The 18,263-nt window shown below is 47.4% G+C and overlaps 1 protein-coding gene across 4 annotated transcripts in view; it reads left to right on the top strand.

The window, feature by feature from the left end:
- The window catches only part of TOM1 (target of myb1 membrane trafficking protein), a 244,150-nt gene that overhangs the window by 191,238 nt on the left and 34,649 nt on the right, over positions 1–18,263 (top strand). For 2 of the 4 annotated variants that reach the window (XM_069231388.1, XM_069231391.1), the window contains exons 12-13: positions 5,987–6,062; positions 12,095–12,160. In XM_069231388.1, the coding sequence (XP_069087489.1) occupies positions 5,987–6,062; positions 12,095–12,160 (142 nt within the window). The remainder of the gene's footprint in view (positions 1–5,986; positions 6,063–12,094; positions 12,161–18,263) is intronic. The other 2 variants (XM_069231389.1, XM_069231390.1) reach the window with 2 other exon arrangements.

Below are 18,263 nucleotides of genomic sequence, written 5' to 3'. Positions count from 1 at the left end.
TACATACCAACCATAGCTAAAATGCCCCTGGCACCAAGGTAATAATATGAGCAAAGAGCTTCCCCGTGCCTTATAATTTGTAACTCAAACATCAGCTTTAAATATATTTTGCAAATTGAACCATTTTTCTCAAAACATCAGCATGAGTTCTGTAAATGCACACATTTTCCCCTTTTATACATGCTTTTTAATTTTAGTATAGATAGATTAATTCAGTCAAACAAAAACGTCTAATTTAATATGCTGAGCTGCACTCAGGAGAGCTACTTACAGGTAGATGGAGAGCTACCAGTAGCTCACGATCTACTCGTTGGAGAAACCTGCCTTACACCCTCCAGTTCTTGCTCTCCACCACTCCGGCTCCCCTCCCTGGTTTGGACCAGACTGCCATCATGTGCCTCAACTTGCGAGACAAGCAGATCTCCATTGCTGCACTGTTCCTCTTCTGCTTGAGGAAAGATGGGGTTGTCCATTGCTTCCCGGGCTCCACATCTATGCTTCTTTGGGTTTGGAGCTTGGTTGGTCTTGTGTTTACTACAACTCGGAACTGTCCGCGTTTGTGCAGGGCACAGCTTTTTAACCTCTGAGTGCAGGGTGAGCCCATTGCGCCCCTGCGAGTGCCGGGTAAGCCATCTGTCTGTGTAACTGCATGGGAAAAGGTGTAATTGTATGAGTCAGAGGCGTAGCTTCCGTTGGTGCAGCAGGTGCAGTGCACGAGGGCCCGGAGGCCTGAAGGGACAGCAGCAGGAGCCCCATTTCTTCTTTGTACTAGGGCCCATGACACACTGGCTCCGCTCCGGGTATGAGTGCCTGGTTAGCAGTGTGCCCATGTGGGGCGAGCTGTGTGCCAGTGTGAGTGCAGGGTGCGCATTGTGCCTTGGTGAATGCTGCAAGAGGGGTGTTTGAGTGTGTGGTTAGAGGGGTGCCCACGTGAGTGCAGGATGAGAGATGCATGTGCCTAGTGAGTGTAAGGTGCAGCAAATGAATGCCAGAGTTATTGGCATTGCCAGTGCTCGCTTACTGATTTGTACTAGCAGAGACGCAACATATCTCTGTTTCTTCGTACACCTAAAGTCTTTTTGACTGATTCTCGAAACAATCAGTCACGGCTAAGCCAAGCAAGTAAAACTAGGATGGCGAAAATATGGGCAAGGTCTCCATAAATAGTTCTTCCTTAAATAGCTGGAAATACATACCGTTTTGGGTTACACGGCTTTTGTTTTTAGTGTGAGTAAACTGTTTTAGGAGGGAATGTCTCCCGCGGGCATTTTTAAACCGGCTATTCTGTGACGTCCGTTTTTGTGCATCAGTAATTTCCTGTCACGTGGCAGGTTTATGCATGTTGACTTTGCAGCCTCAGCATCTCTGGTGACTGAGGCCTGGTATGTGCCAAGTTTGCAGCCTGTGGTAGATTCCTGAGCTGTGCGCTCTCCGGCCATCATGGGGAACAAGACGGTACCTCCGGACTCTCGGCCAGAGTTGTGACCCCTAGTAACTCCAGTGTTTTGGCACCAGCCCCATGTAGATTCCTAAAGGGGTGCCTGACAGACAGCTGACCACATCATTTTAAGGGCTACCCCTGCACATGGCTGTAGTCTGTAGGGTGAGGGATGGATGTTTTTGCCTGTCACAAGGAGTAAGAAGATCCAGGGTTGAATTTGATCCATGGAACTGGAGGGCTGAGCACGGGTGCGGCCCAGCAGGAGCTTTTCACTTTACGTGGCACCTTCTATTTTTTGCATTAGTCATTGGAGTTAATCTGTCTGTCTCCAGGTGCGTGGTTCTCAGGACAAGCCCTGTCCTGTCCCTTCCCGGGAGTGGCAGAGCTCATGGATCGACCATTTATCACGTAGGATCGTATCGCTTTCTGAGTGTGGCACAAGGCTTAGAAACCAGACTCTTGAGAGTCCTCTGGGTATGGCAGACTTCTGAAACTGGTGCCTTCTCCATTGGGCAGAGTGTGGTGTGGCAGAGGTCTCAGGCCTACACCTTGTATCCCTGGACATCACCTCCTGCTTGTGGCTGAATTCTTGGACCTGTACCTTTTGTCTCGAGCCGCTCCTTGGACTCTCCCTTGCCAGATGGGGCAGGAATCCCTGACCCCCCCTCGTTCTTTGTGTTGGCTCTGGGACTTTCGGTTTGCAGGGTTTTGGATTGAGGCCTTTGTTTGTGAATCCCTTGGCAGAGTGTCCTGGAAGGCCCATGAGTGCCTCAGGCGAGTGGTACTGCTGGCAGCACCTGAAACCTTTCGTGCCCTTCTTGCTCATCTGTGCTCTTGTGACTGCCCTCTACTTCACCCTCAGTGCCATCGTGCACAGCGGGCCATTTACAGATGAACATTTCTTTGACAAGTTTGACCGTGACCGTCCAAAGCCGGTGGCCTTCAACAGCACAGGAGGAGGGTGACCACCCTCGTACCGCCAGGAACGACGTGAGAACCTGGGATGCACCAGTCTTGACCTAGGACCTAAGGACTGCCCATCATAGGGCGACCAGGACATTTGGATGTTTCATGGATTGGTTGCGTAGGACACAGAATAAGTGCTTTGAGGGAGTTTCCCAAGCCCCATCAGAAACCTGAACATTTGCGCCCCCAATGCTTTTGAAACCCCCGGTGGTGCCACTGATGCTTTGTCAAGCTCTTTCACTGTTTGCCATGTAGCAGAACCTGACCATACTCAATGTGCAGGTCCAGATTAAGGTGTGTTGAGAGAGCTGCGACCGGGTCAGGGCACCGTAGTACTGGAGATTACTGCAGGTGAGGATGGCGCATGCGATTACCTTACTCTCTAAGTCTTCCTCATACAATGACTTTGACAAGTTTGCTTCCTTGCGACATGACTTCAACTCATTTACTTCCCCCTGCCATTACGTTGGCACACTTCCTTCCTCATGCCATTGATTCAGTACGTTTCCTTCCTCATAGATTCAACATGTTTTCTCCTCAGAGATTCAGCATGTTTTCTTCTTCACAGCGTTGCTTTCACGTTTTCATCCTCGCACCATTACAACACATCTTCTAGCTCATGCTGTTACTTCAGCATGTTTCCTTGCTCATGTCATTGCTCCAACGGATTTTCCTCCTGTCACCACTACTCTGATATGTTTCTTTACTTGCACGATTATTTTTGAGAGGGTTTGTTCCTCACAACACTATATCGACCCAGCTCATTTCTAAATCCAGTTACAGACACTTTGACAGTAAAAGGCACATGCTAGGAATGAGGTGAGAAAGTAAACGTGGCCATTACTTTTGAGATTAATAGCAAGTTAGAAAGGGGTAAATTATGACAAAAGTCCTTTTATGTGGAGCAGGGTCAGAGGGGAGGCAGGTGCCTAGTGTCTGAGCAGGAGTCCTCAAGTATAATTGCTGTGGCAAAAGGTTCATTTCATTTATTGTTTTTCTATTTATGCTTGCTTTGTATAGCATGTACTTTCCTGTACACATATGACCAATAACATTGTGAAAACTTTGTGGGGTTCAGACTACCTTTTAGAGAAGGGCAGGGGACTACCCCATGACTCTACAGAAAAGTAGATGAAATTAGTGCATTTGTAAGGACACTCGGCCAGCAGTATTTCCCAAATCTCTACGAACGTAATGTTTCTTCTCTGGGGGAATTGGAGTTTCTTTTATAATTGTGTTTGTTTTTTGTCGAAAATATCTTGAAATAAATCTTTATCAAGAACAATTGACTGCTAACAGTGGTGAAAGCTTAGTCACATTGCAGATTGCTGTATAATGGGGACAGAAATAAGCCACTTCCTGCATTCTGCAAAATGCCCCTGCAATTTGGATCAGCCGTAGGCAGTACTTTGATTCTGTGCTGTGACCGTTCAGGTTGGCACATCCATTTTTAGGTTCAGCCTAGACAGCCGATACATTGGTTTTGCAAGACATTTTGTTTACATACAGTGGGCTTACAGCCCACCTATAGCTCGCCATTTGTTAGTTTCAGCGGCACTCTCATTTCCTTTGTTGAGTTTGTCTTGGCACGTCTTGTCCTCTTCTTGTATGTCCTTTCACTGCTCTCGTTTTGCGAGCTACTTTTTTTTTTAGTTCAAGCACTCCATATGAGTACGTGTGTTTTCAGTCTGTCTCCTATATCCTCGTGGCTTTTATTTCCTCCCACCTTTCCCCCTTCCATGTTGCTTTGTTTTCCTCCCACCCACAGCCTACAGTCTAAGCAAATCCGCTCATCTGTGCCAGCAAATAGGTTCTTCGTTGTGGCACAGAATACACATATCCTTGTACTGCAAAGTGTGGCAGATTCTGCGTGCCTTCCACATAAAGAATGCTGCAACATTATTTCTTGTCCTCCAAATATAATTTACTGAGTAAAACATTGTTTCTGCTGCATTTCTCTACTTTGTCCAAAATACAGTGCTCATCAGTGCAGTGCCTCTGCGAAACATTGACAAAACCCATGAGAGTGGCTTCTCTTCATAGATTAAGAACCTAGGAGAGCTTGAACTGAGGCCTTTGACTGCATTCCTTTGGGCCACTGCACTCTACCCTATTGTACTCTATGCCACTACACTCTGCCACTGCATTCTACGCCACTCTGCTCTTCTCTGCACCTCAGCACCCAACGTCACTTTGCCCTACACCACTATACTGTAACACTGCATTCTACGCCACCCTACTCTGCACCACTGCACTCTACTATGCACCACTCTATGCCACTCCACAGTCTACTCTACCGCCCTATGCCACTAGCTACTCTGCTTCTGCACTCTTCTCCACTCTACGCCTTTCTACTCTGCACCTCTGTGCTCTGCGCCACTCTATGCCACTCCACTGTACTCTGCACCACTATACTCCATGCCACTGCACTCTACGCCACTGCTTTCTATGCCACTCCATGCCACTACACTGTACTCTGTGCCACTGAACTCTACGCCACTTAACTCTGCACCGCTCTACTCTATTCCAGTCTACACCACTGCACCCTACTCCACCCTACTCTGCACCACTGTATTCTACACCACTGCTGCTTTTCTCTACTCTGCACCACTCACCCTATACTACTGCCCTCTACGCCAGTGCTCCCTGCACCATTCTACTCTGCACTGCTTTACTGTATGGCCCTGCACTCTACCCTACACTACTCTATGCCACTGTATTCTACACCACTGCAGTCTACGCCACTCTACTTCTCACCAATCTTCTCTATGTCACTGCCTTGTAAGTCATTGCACTCCACTCCGCACCACTCTACGTTACTGCATATTACGCCACTACACTCTTCTCTATCCCACTGCTCTCTACGTCACTGCACTCCACTCTACGTCACTGCATGCTTTGCCACTGCTTTCTATTCTACCCTTCTGGACTCTTTGCCAGCTCACTCTACACCACTCCATTCCACCTTACTCCGCTGTACGCTGGTCTAATCTATGCCCCTTTCTGGAACCTGATTCCACTACACCCTACGTCACTTTACGCTATGCCTCTCCAGTCAATCCCACTTCACTCTATGCTGCTCCACTCTGCTCTGTGGTGTCCCACTAAATGTCGCTCTGTTAATCCAAACTATGCCATTCCAAGCCACCCCACTCCATGCCACTGTAGTCCACTCCACAAAACTCCACTTCACGCCACTCGACTCTGCGCCACTTCACACCACTCTATGGCATGCCAACCATTCTGACTCTGCTGACAACATGGTTAAATGACATTAGCAGAGTTAATTGTTCTAGCGTAGGCAAATGTTATTGACTTTGCCAATAGTTGTTCATTGCTGGGCTGAAATCCTCCTGGTGCCTTGCTAGTGGGGAGGCTGCCTATCGCCACTGCCCCTTTGGGGTGCACTGGCAGAGCTGAGCTTCGGTCTTGGTGCAGTGTTAGCAGGAGTGAGGTGAGTGACGTGTGCAGGTCCCAGTCATGGCATAGCAGGGGCTGCTGCTGGTCAGGCGTGAGACGCATCTGTGGAGCTGTAAAGTCTTGCCCCCCTATTTATTGACTGTCTCCTCTATCTTGCAGTGTGAAATACGAGGAGCCTCAGGCCGCGGATGGTTTGGCGGGGGCTCTGGACACCCGGCAGCAGAACACCGGAGCGGTGAGTGATCTGACATAGGGCCACTGCGCAGGACCGATTGAAAGCAGTTGATTCATTCCAGGGGGGAGGGGGGATTCTGCACGCAGTCCCTTCTGACACACCCCACTCCGGCACACCCTTTTCCTGCAGTTGAGTGAACCTCCCTAAAAGTAATCCTAGGAGACATTTCTGCTGACTGTAAAACGACCTGCTAGGCTAGTCCCAGATCGACCCCTCCATTTTGAGATTTTGTAACTGGGCAGCAGCCACAAATGCCTTCGTGTAAGGTGAATGATGGGACGTCTGCAATTTAGAATATATTTATCTAAAAACGTTATAAATTCTAAACTTAGGATTCGGGTAGTAGTGCCGTTTAGTACACAGAATGTGTACACACACACTACATGTACAGAAATATAATATTATACATATATACTCTTAAACGACCTACTATTTGAAAAGTCCATCGTCCATCTGAGAAGGTGTTTCAGCTTTGGGGAGCAGAGTGATTTCTCTAACTCCAAGCACCTGTATTCTCACAGTAACTTTGGCAAGGCCAATGCCCCCAGCTGCGGTCCTTTATGATTTCTCTTCTAAGTTAAAAACATAAGTCTATAGAAGTTTTCCGCCCTGGAAAGTCTTTCTTTAATTGTTCAGAAGTATAGCCCCCAAAACTAAGATGTTCTATCCCCTGGACCTACATTCTTGGCCTGTGTGGACATCACTACTTTATGAACGTTTTGTAGACAAAACACGTTGTACCCTTTTTGTGGTGGTTGACTGCAAGAAATACAGATCTGGTTCTCGACCAAAAGCATATTTAGCTTGGTGAGCACAACTTAAACCTCAGTTTGCTGCTTCTGATTCACAGTTCTTCATGGATGACATTTACTTTTGATTGTATAGACTGTTCTTCCTGCTTTAATCTGCATTTAGATCTACCTACTCAGATCTGTTGCTTTGAGTCAATTTGCCCGACCTGTGGAAGAGCCTTTACTAATGCTGTCTGCTCCCAGTACATATGGATGTATTACTGCTGCAAGATTTACTGCTTTGCTAGCATATAAAAGCATGCTTCCACAGCAGAGGGCCACATGTGGCATCTAGATGTAGGTCATGCAAGGATCTAAGGGGAGACATGGGGGCCAGTTGAGGAACCAAGGGTTGTCACCACAGGAGACACAGAATATGGTTGTGGTACAGCAACTGGTCATGTGGAGGAGATGCTCACAGAAATAAGCGACACAAAGAATGTCGTGCAACAGTGGCACGCAGAGTAGCAGTTTATTTTTAGCCACCAGCAAAAAGATCAGCGGCTCCTTTGGTTGATATGAACAGGAACATGCTCCTTTTTTGAGTTTGTGTCCTTTCTACTTCCTGCAAATATCAGTGGAATACCAATTATTCTAGGACATTAAATCATTTCAATGTAACTCAATTACCCTAGGCTTGCGTAATGGTAATTCCTAAAGGAACTACTGTTCTTCCTATTGTTGCATAGCCCAGGTTCATATGGTTAATAGGCTAGTCCTACAGATGTTTGATTCTCCTTTTAGACACCAGGCACACACATATCTCAGCAAGATTGGCGTACACAGCCACATACACTCTTTCAAGCCCAGATGCTTATTTGGTGTGTGTTGTTCCTTGATATTCAACGTTAGACATGTCCATTGTCCTTGCTTGGATACTTACAGCTGCATATAAAACACTAAAGCTCATTGACATGTTCACTGTACATGCCTACTGCAAGCCCTTACTTGCAAACATGAATGTGCTACTCACACCCAGGTTATAAGCACTGCACTGACCTGCTCACTGCTGGTAATACACACTGCTACACACCCATATGCCTACTTCAGCAGATACTCGGGTACACACATCGATGCAAGTGTGCACTCCTACACAAACAAACACATACTGCTGCTTTCACATGCACGCATATCCATTTACTCATTCATGAATGCTTTTTGGTGCCAAACACTAGAAGTTCACAGTTGTGCACATGTAGGCACAGTCGCTCCAGTACAAATACACTCAGATATATTTTAACTTAGAAACCAAAGGTTACAGTGACGTTATCATTAGGTTCTGATTTTACCCGCACAAAACCATGGAAATCAGCATTTATAGTTAAAGTTATTTAAAGTAACGATAACTTGTACCCTAAGGTAACTATAACTTGTGCCCTTACAATGCACAGTTTTCTCATCCAGATTGGCGTACACGCCCAATCATGAATAATTTTACTGGAAATGTTACAGTGATATTAATAATGATATAATCGAAGATATCACAAGTGATGTAATATCTGGGGTAATTAGCAGTGCATTGCTAACTATAGCAACCCTGTAACCTTTGTTTTTTTCAGTTAATTTCTAGGGGTTTTTAACATTAAGTAAGATGCCCATTGCAATGCATTGGTGGTAGTGGTGGGGGAATGTTGGACCCAGGGCCGAGCCTGGCATTGTGCTGCTCCCACCCAAACTTGCTGCTCCTGCCCCCCTCGTCCCTGCCATCTATTGTCCAATTCCATGCCCTTGTTCCCTCATTACAGCCCTGTGTGGCCGTTGTTCTGCCATTGCCCTTCCCGCAGGTCCCGAACAGTTAGCTTGCTGCCCCACCCACCTCCTCACAACCCTCAGTTGTTCGAATCAATGCACTAGCCCCATCCCCCCTGCCCTTCCTGCTCTGATGGGCTGCCTCTGCCCTCCATTTACCTTGATGTCCCTGCCCACTCCTCCTGCCCTCTGGTGCCCAGTCCTTTGCCCCATCAATGCCCTCCTGCTTAGCCTCTGTGCTTAGCTTGCAGCCCCTACTCTCCTTCCCCTGCCCTCTGATCTCTGTGTTCATGACCCTGCTCCATCCATTTTGTCCACCATGTTCCATGGACCTGCCACTGCCCATCATATCTTCTCTGGGTGTTCTGTTGAACTGCCTCTTCACTTCACACCTGCCTAGCATAGACAGATGGCTGCCACCTGACCCTGCCACCCCTCCCTGCTGTTCGAGTTCCATGCCCCTACCCCCTCCCTTCTGTCTGGCATGGTCCATTTTGCAGACACACCTTTCTGCCCGCCATACTCTGTTGTGTTGCAACTGCTCCTCCTCCCTGCCCTGTGTGGTCTGTTGTGAAGGCCTTTCCCCTGCCCTTACTTGTCTGTTTCCAGACCCTACCCCACCCTTCTGTCCTCCCTGGCCCTTTGTGCATGCCAAGCCCTCCGTCTTGTCCACTATGGCCTTTGTGCTGCCGCTAACCCTCCCACTTGCTATGCATGGTCTTTGGTGCTACCACAGCCCCTCCCACCTGTGTAGTGTGGTGAGCTTGCTGTCCCTGACCCCTTCCCACCTTCTCTCTAACGGCATACACACAGGCAATAAAGTCTCACTGCTGCTTTCCATGGTAGGTTGTGCTTCCAGTGTCTATCCCGCCTGCCCTCCATGGTCAGCTTGCTGGTACTGCCTCCTCCTCAAGTTTCCTTGTGCAGGCCCCTGCCCCCTCCCTCCTGCCTTGTCTGGTCCAGTTGTTGTGCCCTTGCCCCCTCCCTCCTGCCCTTCATGGTCTCTTATGCTGCAACTGTCCTTCTTGTCTGTCCGGTATGGTCAGCTTGCTGCCCTTGCCTCTTTCCCGTCTGCTCTCTTTTGTCCATGTGCGTGGCCCGGTCCCCTACATATTGCTTTTCTTGGTGCGTTGTGCTGCACTGCCGTCCAGCTTGCCCTGCGTAATGTATTGTGCTGCTGCAACACCTAACGCCTGCCCTGAAAGGTCAGTTTTGTGCACCTTCCCATCTCCGTCCTGCCCTCTGTTATCCAAGTCCATGCCCCTACCCTATTCCTCCTGTCCTCCCTGATCCAGTGTACCATTCTGGCCAACATTTTGAACTTGGGAAGAGGGAGATTTTGGGGGAAAAAAACCTGGGAATTGATTTTCCCCACTGACTGGCACTGAAAATGAGGCGATTTTAGGCAGAATATGCGTTCAGGAAAAGAAATGAAAACATTGGTCCCAGTAGCAGGGAGCTGCTATGTAAAGCAGCTGCCTGCTTGAGGGAGCAGTGCTGGCTCCTGCAGGATGCGGGGAGCCGGCTAGGAACGCGGGCGCCTTCAAGCTCCCCCACCACCCTGTGCTGCGAGCAAGCATTTTGCTTGTGTTCATCTTTGAAGTCATTCTATGGAGATCCCCTTGCAATAACAATAGCAATGGTCTCTCCATAGAATGACTTCAAAGAGGCACACAAGCAAGATGTTTGCTATGAATGTTATAATTACAGTTTGATGCACAGCAAAACAGAGTCACTTCTGGCCGACTGGTAAAGCTCTTGGACTGCCACTCATTAGGTTGAAGGTTCAAATCCTGGTATCTCCTGGCAGTGTGTCTGTTTATTTACTTGTGTTTAGAAAGTTTATCATTACTATAATGGAACATTTACATGTTTTTCTCCATCACCATATTTGGGTTGAATGCCATAAAGATGTCTGGATACTGCATACTAAGGAATCATCCTTGGCCTTGTGGTTACGGTCTCAGATTCTCACACAGAAAGTTGAGGGTTCCAGTCTAGGTGTGTCATTTGTCATTTCTCAGCTTTAAATTCTTTTCAACTTCAAAAATGTAAGGTATATACATAAAGGTGATCTCACACTTTTAACTTGTCAAAGACATTTTTTTTATTCTTCAGAACATTTCTAATTGTAAGTGGCGTGGGGTTGGGTGGTTATAGGGGGATGGCTGCAGGGCCTGGCCACAGGCCAGGCCCTGCTGCCAACCCCCGTTGCCTATGGCCAAAGGCCATGCGTGGCGCAAGGTGGGTGGTTATAGTGGTAATAAGGGGATAGGCCGCAGGTCAAACCCTGCAGCCAACCCCTATCACTGAGGGGAGGATATTCCAGACAGTTTGATATCTCATGCCGCAATTCGTCGCCGTCTCTGCTGAAACCTCATGCTTCCTCTTTGTCTACGTGGGAGGACTCACAGACTAACAGACATTTTTGTTACCTCTAGCTCCAGTATGGGCATTGGGCTTCCTTCCCAGGACTAGAAGGGTGGGTTAGGGCTACCAATGCTGTTGCTCTCAGGTAGAAACTTAGTAGTGTAGGTAGAGATATTAGGGATGCTATTGTGACAATATGGACCTCATGACGCGGGGTTCCTTGGTTATAGGGGGTTGGCTGCAGGGCTTGGCCACAGGCCAAGCCCTGTAGCCAAAAGCCACTGCGCACAGCCAAAGGCTGTGCATGGCAGTAGTTGGATCAACATATAGTAATTAAAATGACTTTACATTTTAAAAAAAACATAGAAATTCACGGAAAAAAACAAAGCTTACAGGGATGTTATATTTAGGAAACAGAATTAGAAAAAACATAGAAATTCACTTAAAAAATCAAAGGTTACATGGACATTAAAGTTAATTTGTGAATTTACTCACACAAACCATAGAAATTCAGGAGTTATATTTAGAGTTATTTCAAGTAACTTACGCCATAAAGTAATTATAACTCGTGCCCTCACCATGCACTGCTAATTACCCCAGATATTAGAGCACTGATGACAACTTTTACAACATCTTGAAAAATACCAGCGAAACATAAAGCAGTCAAATTATTAAACAGAAAACTTTGCATGGTGGGGGCATATGTTATAGTTACCTTAGGGCTCAAGTTATAGTTACTTGAAATAACTATAACTATAACTGATACATTTCTATGGTTTTGTGAGAGTAAATTCAGAAAGTAACTATAAAGTCTTACAACCTTCCTTTTTTTAAGTGATAAATCTGTGTGTGTCTGTCTATCTATCTATCTATCTATCTATCTATCTATCTATCTATCTATCTATCTATCTATCTATCTATCTATCTATCTATCTACTTACCTACACATGCATACCACAGTACCGTCTATTGACACACACACTTGCATCTGTGCTAGCATTCAGCCTTGGTTGGTCTTCTTAGTACATGGAGCCCTACTCCTCACTCAGGCCGACTCCTGCATACACTCATTGTTGTACATACATGCTTCTCCAGTGCACTCAGTGTGGGTTGTATCGTTAGCAGATGGAGTCGGAGCTCTCCCACAGAATTGGGGACCTCAGTCCCTGGATGACATCACAAGGATTGGTGAGCGCCTTCTTAGGGGAGCATGAAGGTTGGTGTGGGGAGCAGGAGAAGGAGCGAGAAGTACTTTGGGACGTCACATGTAATCACTGTGGAAGTTCTAGGACAGAAGAGTCTCAGTCAATTAAAATGTCAGTGGAATACATACATTCCAAAACCGCATATTTGTCCCCAGACACTAATCCCCACAGATATATCCACACACACTGATCTGCTGATTGCTACAGGCTGATCATCATACCTTTCTCCCACACAAATCAAGCATCCCTCGATCATATCACATCACAAGATGATCTCTCCACTCCCCTAGTCCAGCATCTGAAGCTGATGGCATCATTGGTTTATCCCTACAAAGGTTCTTAGCTTTTGACCAGCTGATCTTCGGGCGCTAAAGCCAGTCTTTCAGGCAGTTGCCATCACCACCTAGTGCCCCTCCTAATGGGGTCGAGCATGTCAATCTAAGCACAGTGGAGTGAGTGGAAAGGGGACATGAAGAGGTTAGGAGGTTGAGCTGGATGAGTATGGAGGGATTTTCCAGTGAGGACATGTGACGTTCCCAAACACTGTTCAGTTTCATAGGTGGCTTGGTGCAGGGCCTGCTTGTTTAGTCTGGGTTTAGATGCATGCTTTATCAGTGCCATCCTTTCCCGTACAAGGCATGAAAAATAAGAATACTGCTTTCTCAGATTAGCGAAAACTATAACTTGGAAGCATAAACGCGTAGAAGAACCTGTGTCCTTAGCAATTGCTTCTCACCTGTAGGTGGCACTCTACACTCGTGCCAATCACCTTCATCTACAGGGTCAGTATCCCTGTGCTAGAGTGTGGCCTGTCCAAAAGGATAAGGGCTCTGCATCTTTGTGGAAATCCACTGAGCCTGTCGGCCCTTACAGCGATATGCTGCAGGCATCTCTGCTCCTCCAGCCCTTGATGTAACAAACATTCTGTTTCTGAGCCAATTCTCTGTGCTCCTACAACTGTATAAATACCAGATCTGTCTGTGCTCAAGCTCGTTCACTCCTAAAGGTGAGATGCTCTGCTTCTTCCCTACAAACCTACTAGGACTGGAGTTAACAGCAGAAAATGAAACCATTCCTACTACAGAAGGGAAGTGAATTTGCCTAGATAGTATTTTTGCATTTTGCGATTACACTGTGGTTTAGCCTTGGAGGTGAGAAGCACATCATCTATGCAAAGCCATAGAGGTGATGCGCTTGGTTTTCTAAGATTCATTCTACCCTGCTAGCTGAGGTCTTAGATGCTGCTTTGCGTATGATGCCGCTAACTTACTTGGTGAAATGGGGACGTTTTTTTTTTTTTGGGGGGGGGGGGCGGATGTATGAAGGATGAGTGTCTTTGGTGTTTATGTGAAATGTATCCCAGGTGTCATCTGTTTTACATGTGTGTCATAGCTGCCAATTTTTCGTTATTCCTCTATGTGACATTTCTTTTTATGTGGTGTGATATTTATTTGCCTGACATGAGACAACTGGACAAGTGGAGATCTCTGACAGTGTCGTAAGACCGCTACCTACCTACCCACTTTCTTCTTTGTGGCATGGACTCCTTCTTCCTTTGGAAAAATACACAAAATATGTGTTTCGAGCAAAACCACTTTCTGTTTTTTTTTAATGTTAACAAATGTGGTACAGAGATCTCAAAGGAAAGATCTCAGGGGCTCTCGCTTACATTATCCACTGACAGTGCTAATCTGCGAATAACCAGGAAGACTCCTTTTGCACATGAGCCGTCAGTTAGGAACAGAAATCTGGATCGATGGGGGCTGCAGACGAATGGCCAATTTATTGCAAGTTCCACACATTCCAGGAGGTACACGCGATTTGGAGTCAAAGCTGGCAGGTATTTCAGTCTGTTAAATTGGCCAGGGTAGCACAAGAGACTTTGACGCAGTTTCAATGCATGCCAGAGGAAGCTTGCACCTTGAAAATTAACACCGATGACGAGCAGGGGGCTTAATCACATCATTACACAGGGCTCTATGACTTAACAAACCATCATCTAAAGCAGCGTTAAAAGAAAAATTCTCGGGACAATTTAATGAAACTGAATAGACAAAAGCTTGCACCCCTATAATCAACTCTTGCAGTGTTACTTCCTCAATCGACCTAACTAGATGCCAGTTAACTTAAGTATACCCTGGTAGGTCCACTAAAAGCCTGAAATATGGGGTATTAGAAGCTACTTTTGTACAACTGACTCAGAGATGTGTGAAGATTAAGAAATTGTGGAAGGAGAGTGAACAGATTACGCTTAGGTTCAGGGCAAATGACAACCATGGAGCTCCAGAAATTCATTTTTAAACAAACAGGCTTTGCCAATGTCTTTTTGCCATGCTTCACTTGTGTACTGGGGACGGGGTGGGTTGGAGGGTAAATAAGCAGAGGGGACTCCTAGGGGGAAATAGGCAGCAGGGGCGGGGTAGGTAAGCGGGGGCAATAAACAGCGGGGGCGTGGAATAAGCAACGAGGATATGGTGGAGGGTGGGAAGGGGAAATAAACAACGGTTATGGGACTGAAGTGGAGGGGGAAATAAGCAACCAGGAAAAATAAGTTTATATTGATATATGTTTGCATTGATACTGTTTTGGTATAATTATGATATAGGTGTGCTCCACTATTTATCTTTTATTTTGTGAACAACTGGTTGAAGTCTATCTTCTTGCGAGTATATGTACTTTGGCAGCAGGTACATGTGTAGTGTTTAGAGCACCATTTTTTCAACTAGCTCAAATAATAGGAATGTGCAGCTAATCAGAAGTCATTGTTGCCTTATTTAAATATTAAGCAACCAGGATGGGTTGGTGGGAGGGGGAAATAATTAACAAGGACTGGGCGGGTGCAAGGGGGAAATAATAAACTGAGATAGGGCGAGTGGGGGAACAAGCAGCAGATGTGGATAGGAGGGTGAAATCAGCAACGGGGCGGGTGGGATGGGGAAATAAGCAATGGGGCGGGTGGGATGGGGAAATAAGCAATGGGGCGGATGGGAGTGGGGAAATAAGCAACAAGGCGGGCGGGAGGAGATAATAAGTCACTGGGGTGGCGGGAGGTGGTAATAAGGGACAGGGTGGGTGGGAGTCTGCTGTGGATCCTCAGTGGCGTGCAAAGGCTGTATAGCAAGCACAGCAACACACAGACCCAAATGGCCCACAGGTAGCTCCACTACCAGGACGTATTGCTTTTCAGCTGCCCAGGTAAGCTTGTGCCAGCCTCGGCCATGTTCCCACTGCTGCCTCCTCCGCCTCTTGCTGCTGCCACCTCGGGGCCTCTGTGTATGTTGGGATGATTCACAGCTCCAAAAAGCAGACTCTCTCTCTCCAGCTCCTGTTTGCTAAGAAACTCATTTTCAAATATGGCTTTGGATGAGCGCATAACACAGATACAAGATTTACAGGCAACAGCAATCACGGGCAGGAAACGTAGGAAAAATTAGTCCACCAAACGAACAAATAAACACAGAAGTGTAAACATACCAGTAATTGGGCAGTGCTCCGTGGGAGGAAACAAAATACAACAAGCATTGGCAAAGCCAATAGGTCTCGTCTATACAATGGCTATTGGCTTTGGCAATGTGTTTTGCTATGTTGTACACCAGTGTGGCTGCTGTTCAGCACCACTAAAAGGTAGTGGTGTCTAGTGTCGGAGTGGAGTGGGGGAGTAGAGTGTCATAAAGTTGATTTGTTGGAATGTTGTAAATTGGAGTAGTAAGAGTAGAGTGTTGTAGAGCTGAGTAGAGGGAAGTAGAGTTCAATGGTTCAGTGGCAGAGTGTCTTGTGGAGTGGGGTGGAAAAGGGTGGAGTGGATTAAGGTAATGGGTAGATTGGACTTGGGTTGGGTAGGGGTGGATTTAGTGGAGTGGGGTGGATAGTGGGGTAGATTGGATTGGAGTGGGTGGATTGAAATAGGATGAGGTGGGTGGGATTGGTTGGATTAGACTGGATCAGGGAGGGTGGTTTGAATTGGAGTGATATGTCTGGGGAGCGGTGGATTAGACTGGGGTGGATTGGAGTAGGGTGCAGTGGGGTGTGGTGTGGTTTAGATTGGACTTGAGTGAGGTGGATTGAATTCCCTGGATTGGAGTGGGGTGGTTTGGACTGGAGTTGGGTGGATAGGATTGGAGTGGATGGATTGGGGTGGATTGGAATGAGGTGGGCTGGGTGGAACAGAGTGGGGCCGGCTGGATGGAATGGAGTGGGGTGGATACGATTGGGATAGAGTGGAGGGACTGTGGTGGCTTGGAGTGAGTGGGGTAGATTGGGGTGGGGTGGATTGAGTTGGATTGGAAAGGGGTGGGTGAGTTGGATTGGAGTGGGGTGAATTGCACTGAGGTGAGGTGGATTGGATTATGGTGGGGTTGATGGATTGGAGTGGGGTGGACTGAACTGGGATGGGATGAGGTGGATTGGAATATGGGTAGGCTGGCTGGGTTGGACTAGAGTGCAGGGGAGTGAACGGGGATGGGGTGGGCCAAATTAGGGTAGGGGTGGATTGGATTGAAATGGGGTGGGGTGTGGTGGACTGGATTGGATTGGGGTGGGGTGATGTGGGGTCAATAGGACAGGGTGGATTGCACTGAGGTGAGGTAGATTGGATTGGGTGTATCTGATTCGGGTAGAGTGGATTGGAGTGAAGTGGATTGTATTGATGGGGTGGATTATGGTGATGTGGGTGGGCTGGATTGAGTTTGGTGGATTGGGGTGGGGTGGATTGGACTGGGGTTGTGTAGAGTAAGGTGTACGATGTACTGGACTGGAGTGGATTGTGGTGGTCTGGAGTGGGTAGGTTGAGTGGGTGGATTGGATTTGTGTGGAGTGGATTGGATTGGATTGGTGTGGGATGGATTAAGGTGGTTTAGAGTGGGGTGGATTGAACTGGAGTAGGGTGGATTAATGCAGATTGTATTGGAGTGGGGTGGTTTGGGTGAATTGGTTTGGAGTGAGGTTGATTGGATTGGAGTAGGGTGGGATGGAATAGGGTGGGTCGTATTGGAGTCGGGTGGGTCGTATTGGAGTCGGGTGGGTTGGATTGGAGTAGGGTGGATTGCACTGGAGTGGGTTGGATTGGGGTGGGATGGAATGGGGTGGGACGGGCTGCAGTCAGGTGAATTGGACTGGGGGATTATAGTGGGGGATTGGATTGGATTGGAGTGGGCTGGATTGGATTGGATTGGATTGGAGTGGGTTGGATTGGAGTGGGGTGGATTGTGGCAGATTGGAGTGGGATGAATTGGATTGGGGTGAGGTGAATTGGATTGGAGTGGGGCAGGGTGGAGTGGTGCAGGTTGTTTTGAATGAAAGTGGGGCAGAATGGAGTGGGGCAGATTGTAATGGACTGGAGTGGGGCCGGTTGTATTGGATTGAAGTGGGCAGATTGGCGTGGGGCAGGTTGGATTGGATTGAAGTGGGCAGATTGGAGTGGGGCAGTTTGTTTCGGATTGGACTAGGCAGATTGTTTTGGATTGGACTGGGCAGATTGTTTTGGATTGGACTGGGCAGATTGTTTTGGATTGGAATGGGCAGATTGTTTTGGATTGGAATGGGCAGATTGTTTTGGATTGGAATGGGCAGATAGTTTTGGATTGGAATGGGGCAGATCGGAGTGGGGCGGATTGGAGTAGGACAGACTGCTTTGGATTGGAGTGGGCAGACTGAAGTGGGGCACATTAATTTGGAATGGAGTGGGGCAAATTGTTTTAGGGTGGATTGGAGTGGGGTGGACCGGGTTGGTGTAGGGAGGAGCAGGGATGGTTTGGAGTGGGGTGAATTTGGATGGAGTGTGGTGCATTGGATTGTGGTGAGGTGAATTTGATTGGGGCGTATTGTTTTGGATTGGAGTGAGACAGATTAGAGTGGGAAAGACTGGAGTGGGACAGATGGTTTTGGAGTAGAGAGGAGCAGACTGTTTTAGACCAGAGTTTCCCAGATCGGAGTGGGGTGGATTTGGGTGGGACAAACTGTTTTCGATTGGAGTGGGGCCAATGGGTGTGGGGCAGATTGTTTTGGATTAAAGTGGGGCAGAATGGAGTGAGGTGGACTGGAGTGGAGCAGATTGTTTTGGATTGCCTTGGGGTGGATTGGAGTGGGGC

Source organism: Pleurodeles waltl, chromosome 4_2 (genome assembly GCF_031143425.1).
Source record: "Pleurodeles waltl isolate 20211129_DDA chromosome 4_2, aPleWal1.hap1.20221129, whole genome shotgun sequence".
Taxonomy (NCBI): Eukaryota; Metazoa; Chordata; class Amphibia; order Caudata; family Salamandridae; genus Pleurodeles; species Pleurodeles waltl.
Note: the sequence above shows the minus strand (reverse complement) of the source record. Positions and strands in the feature narration are given on the sequence as shown.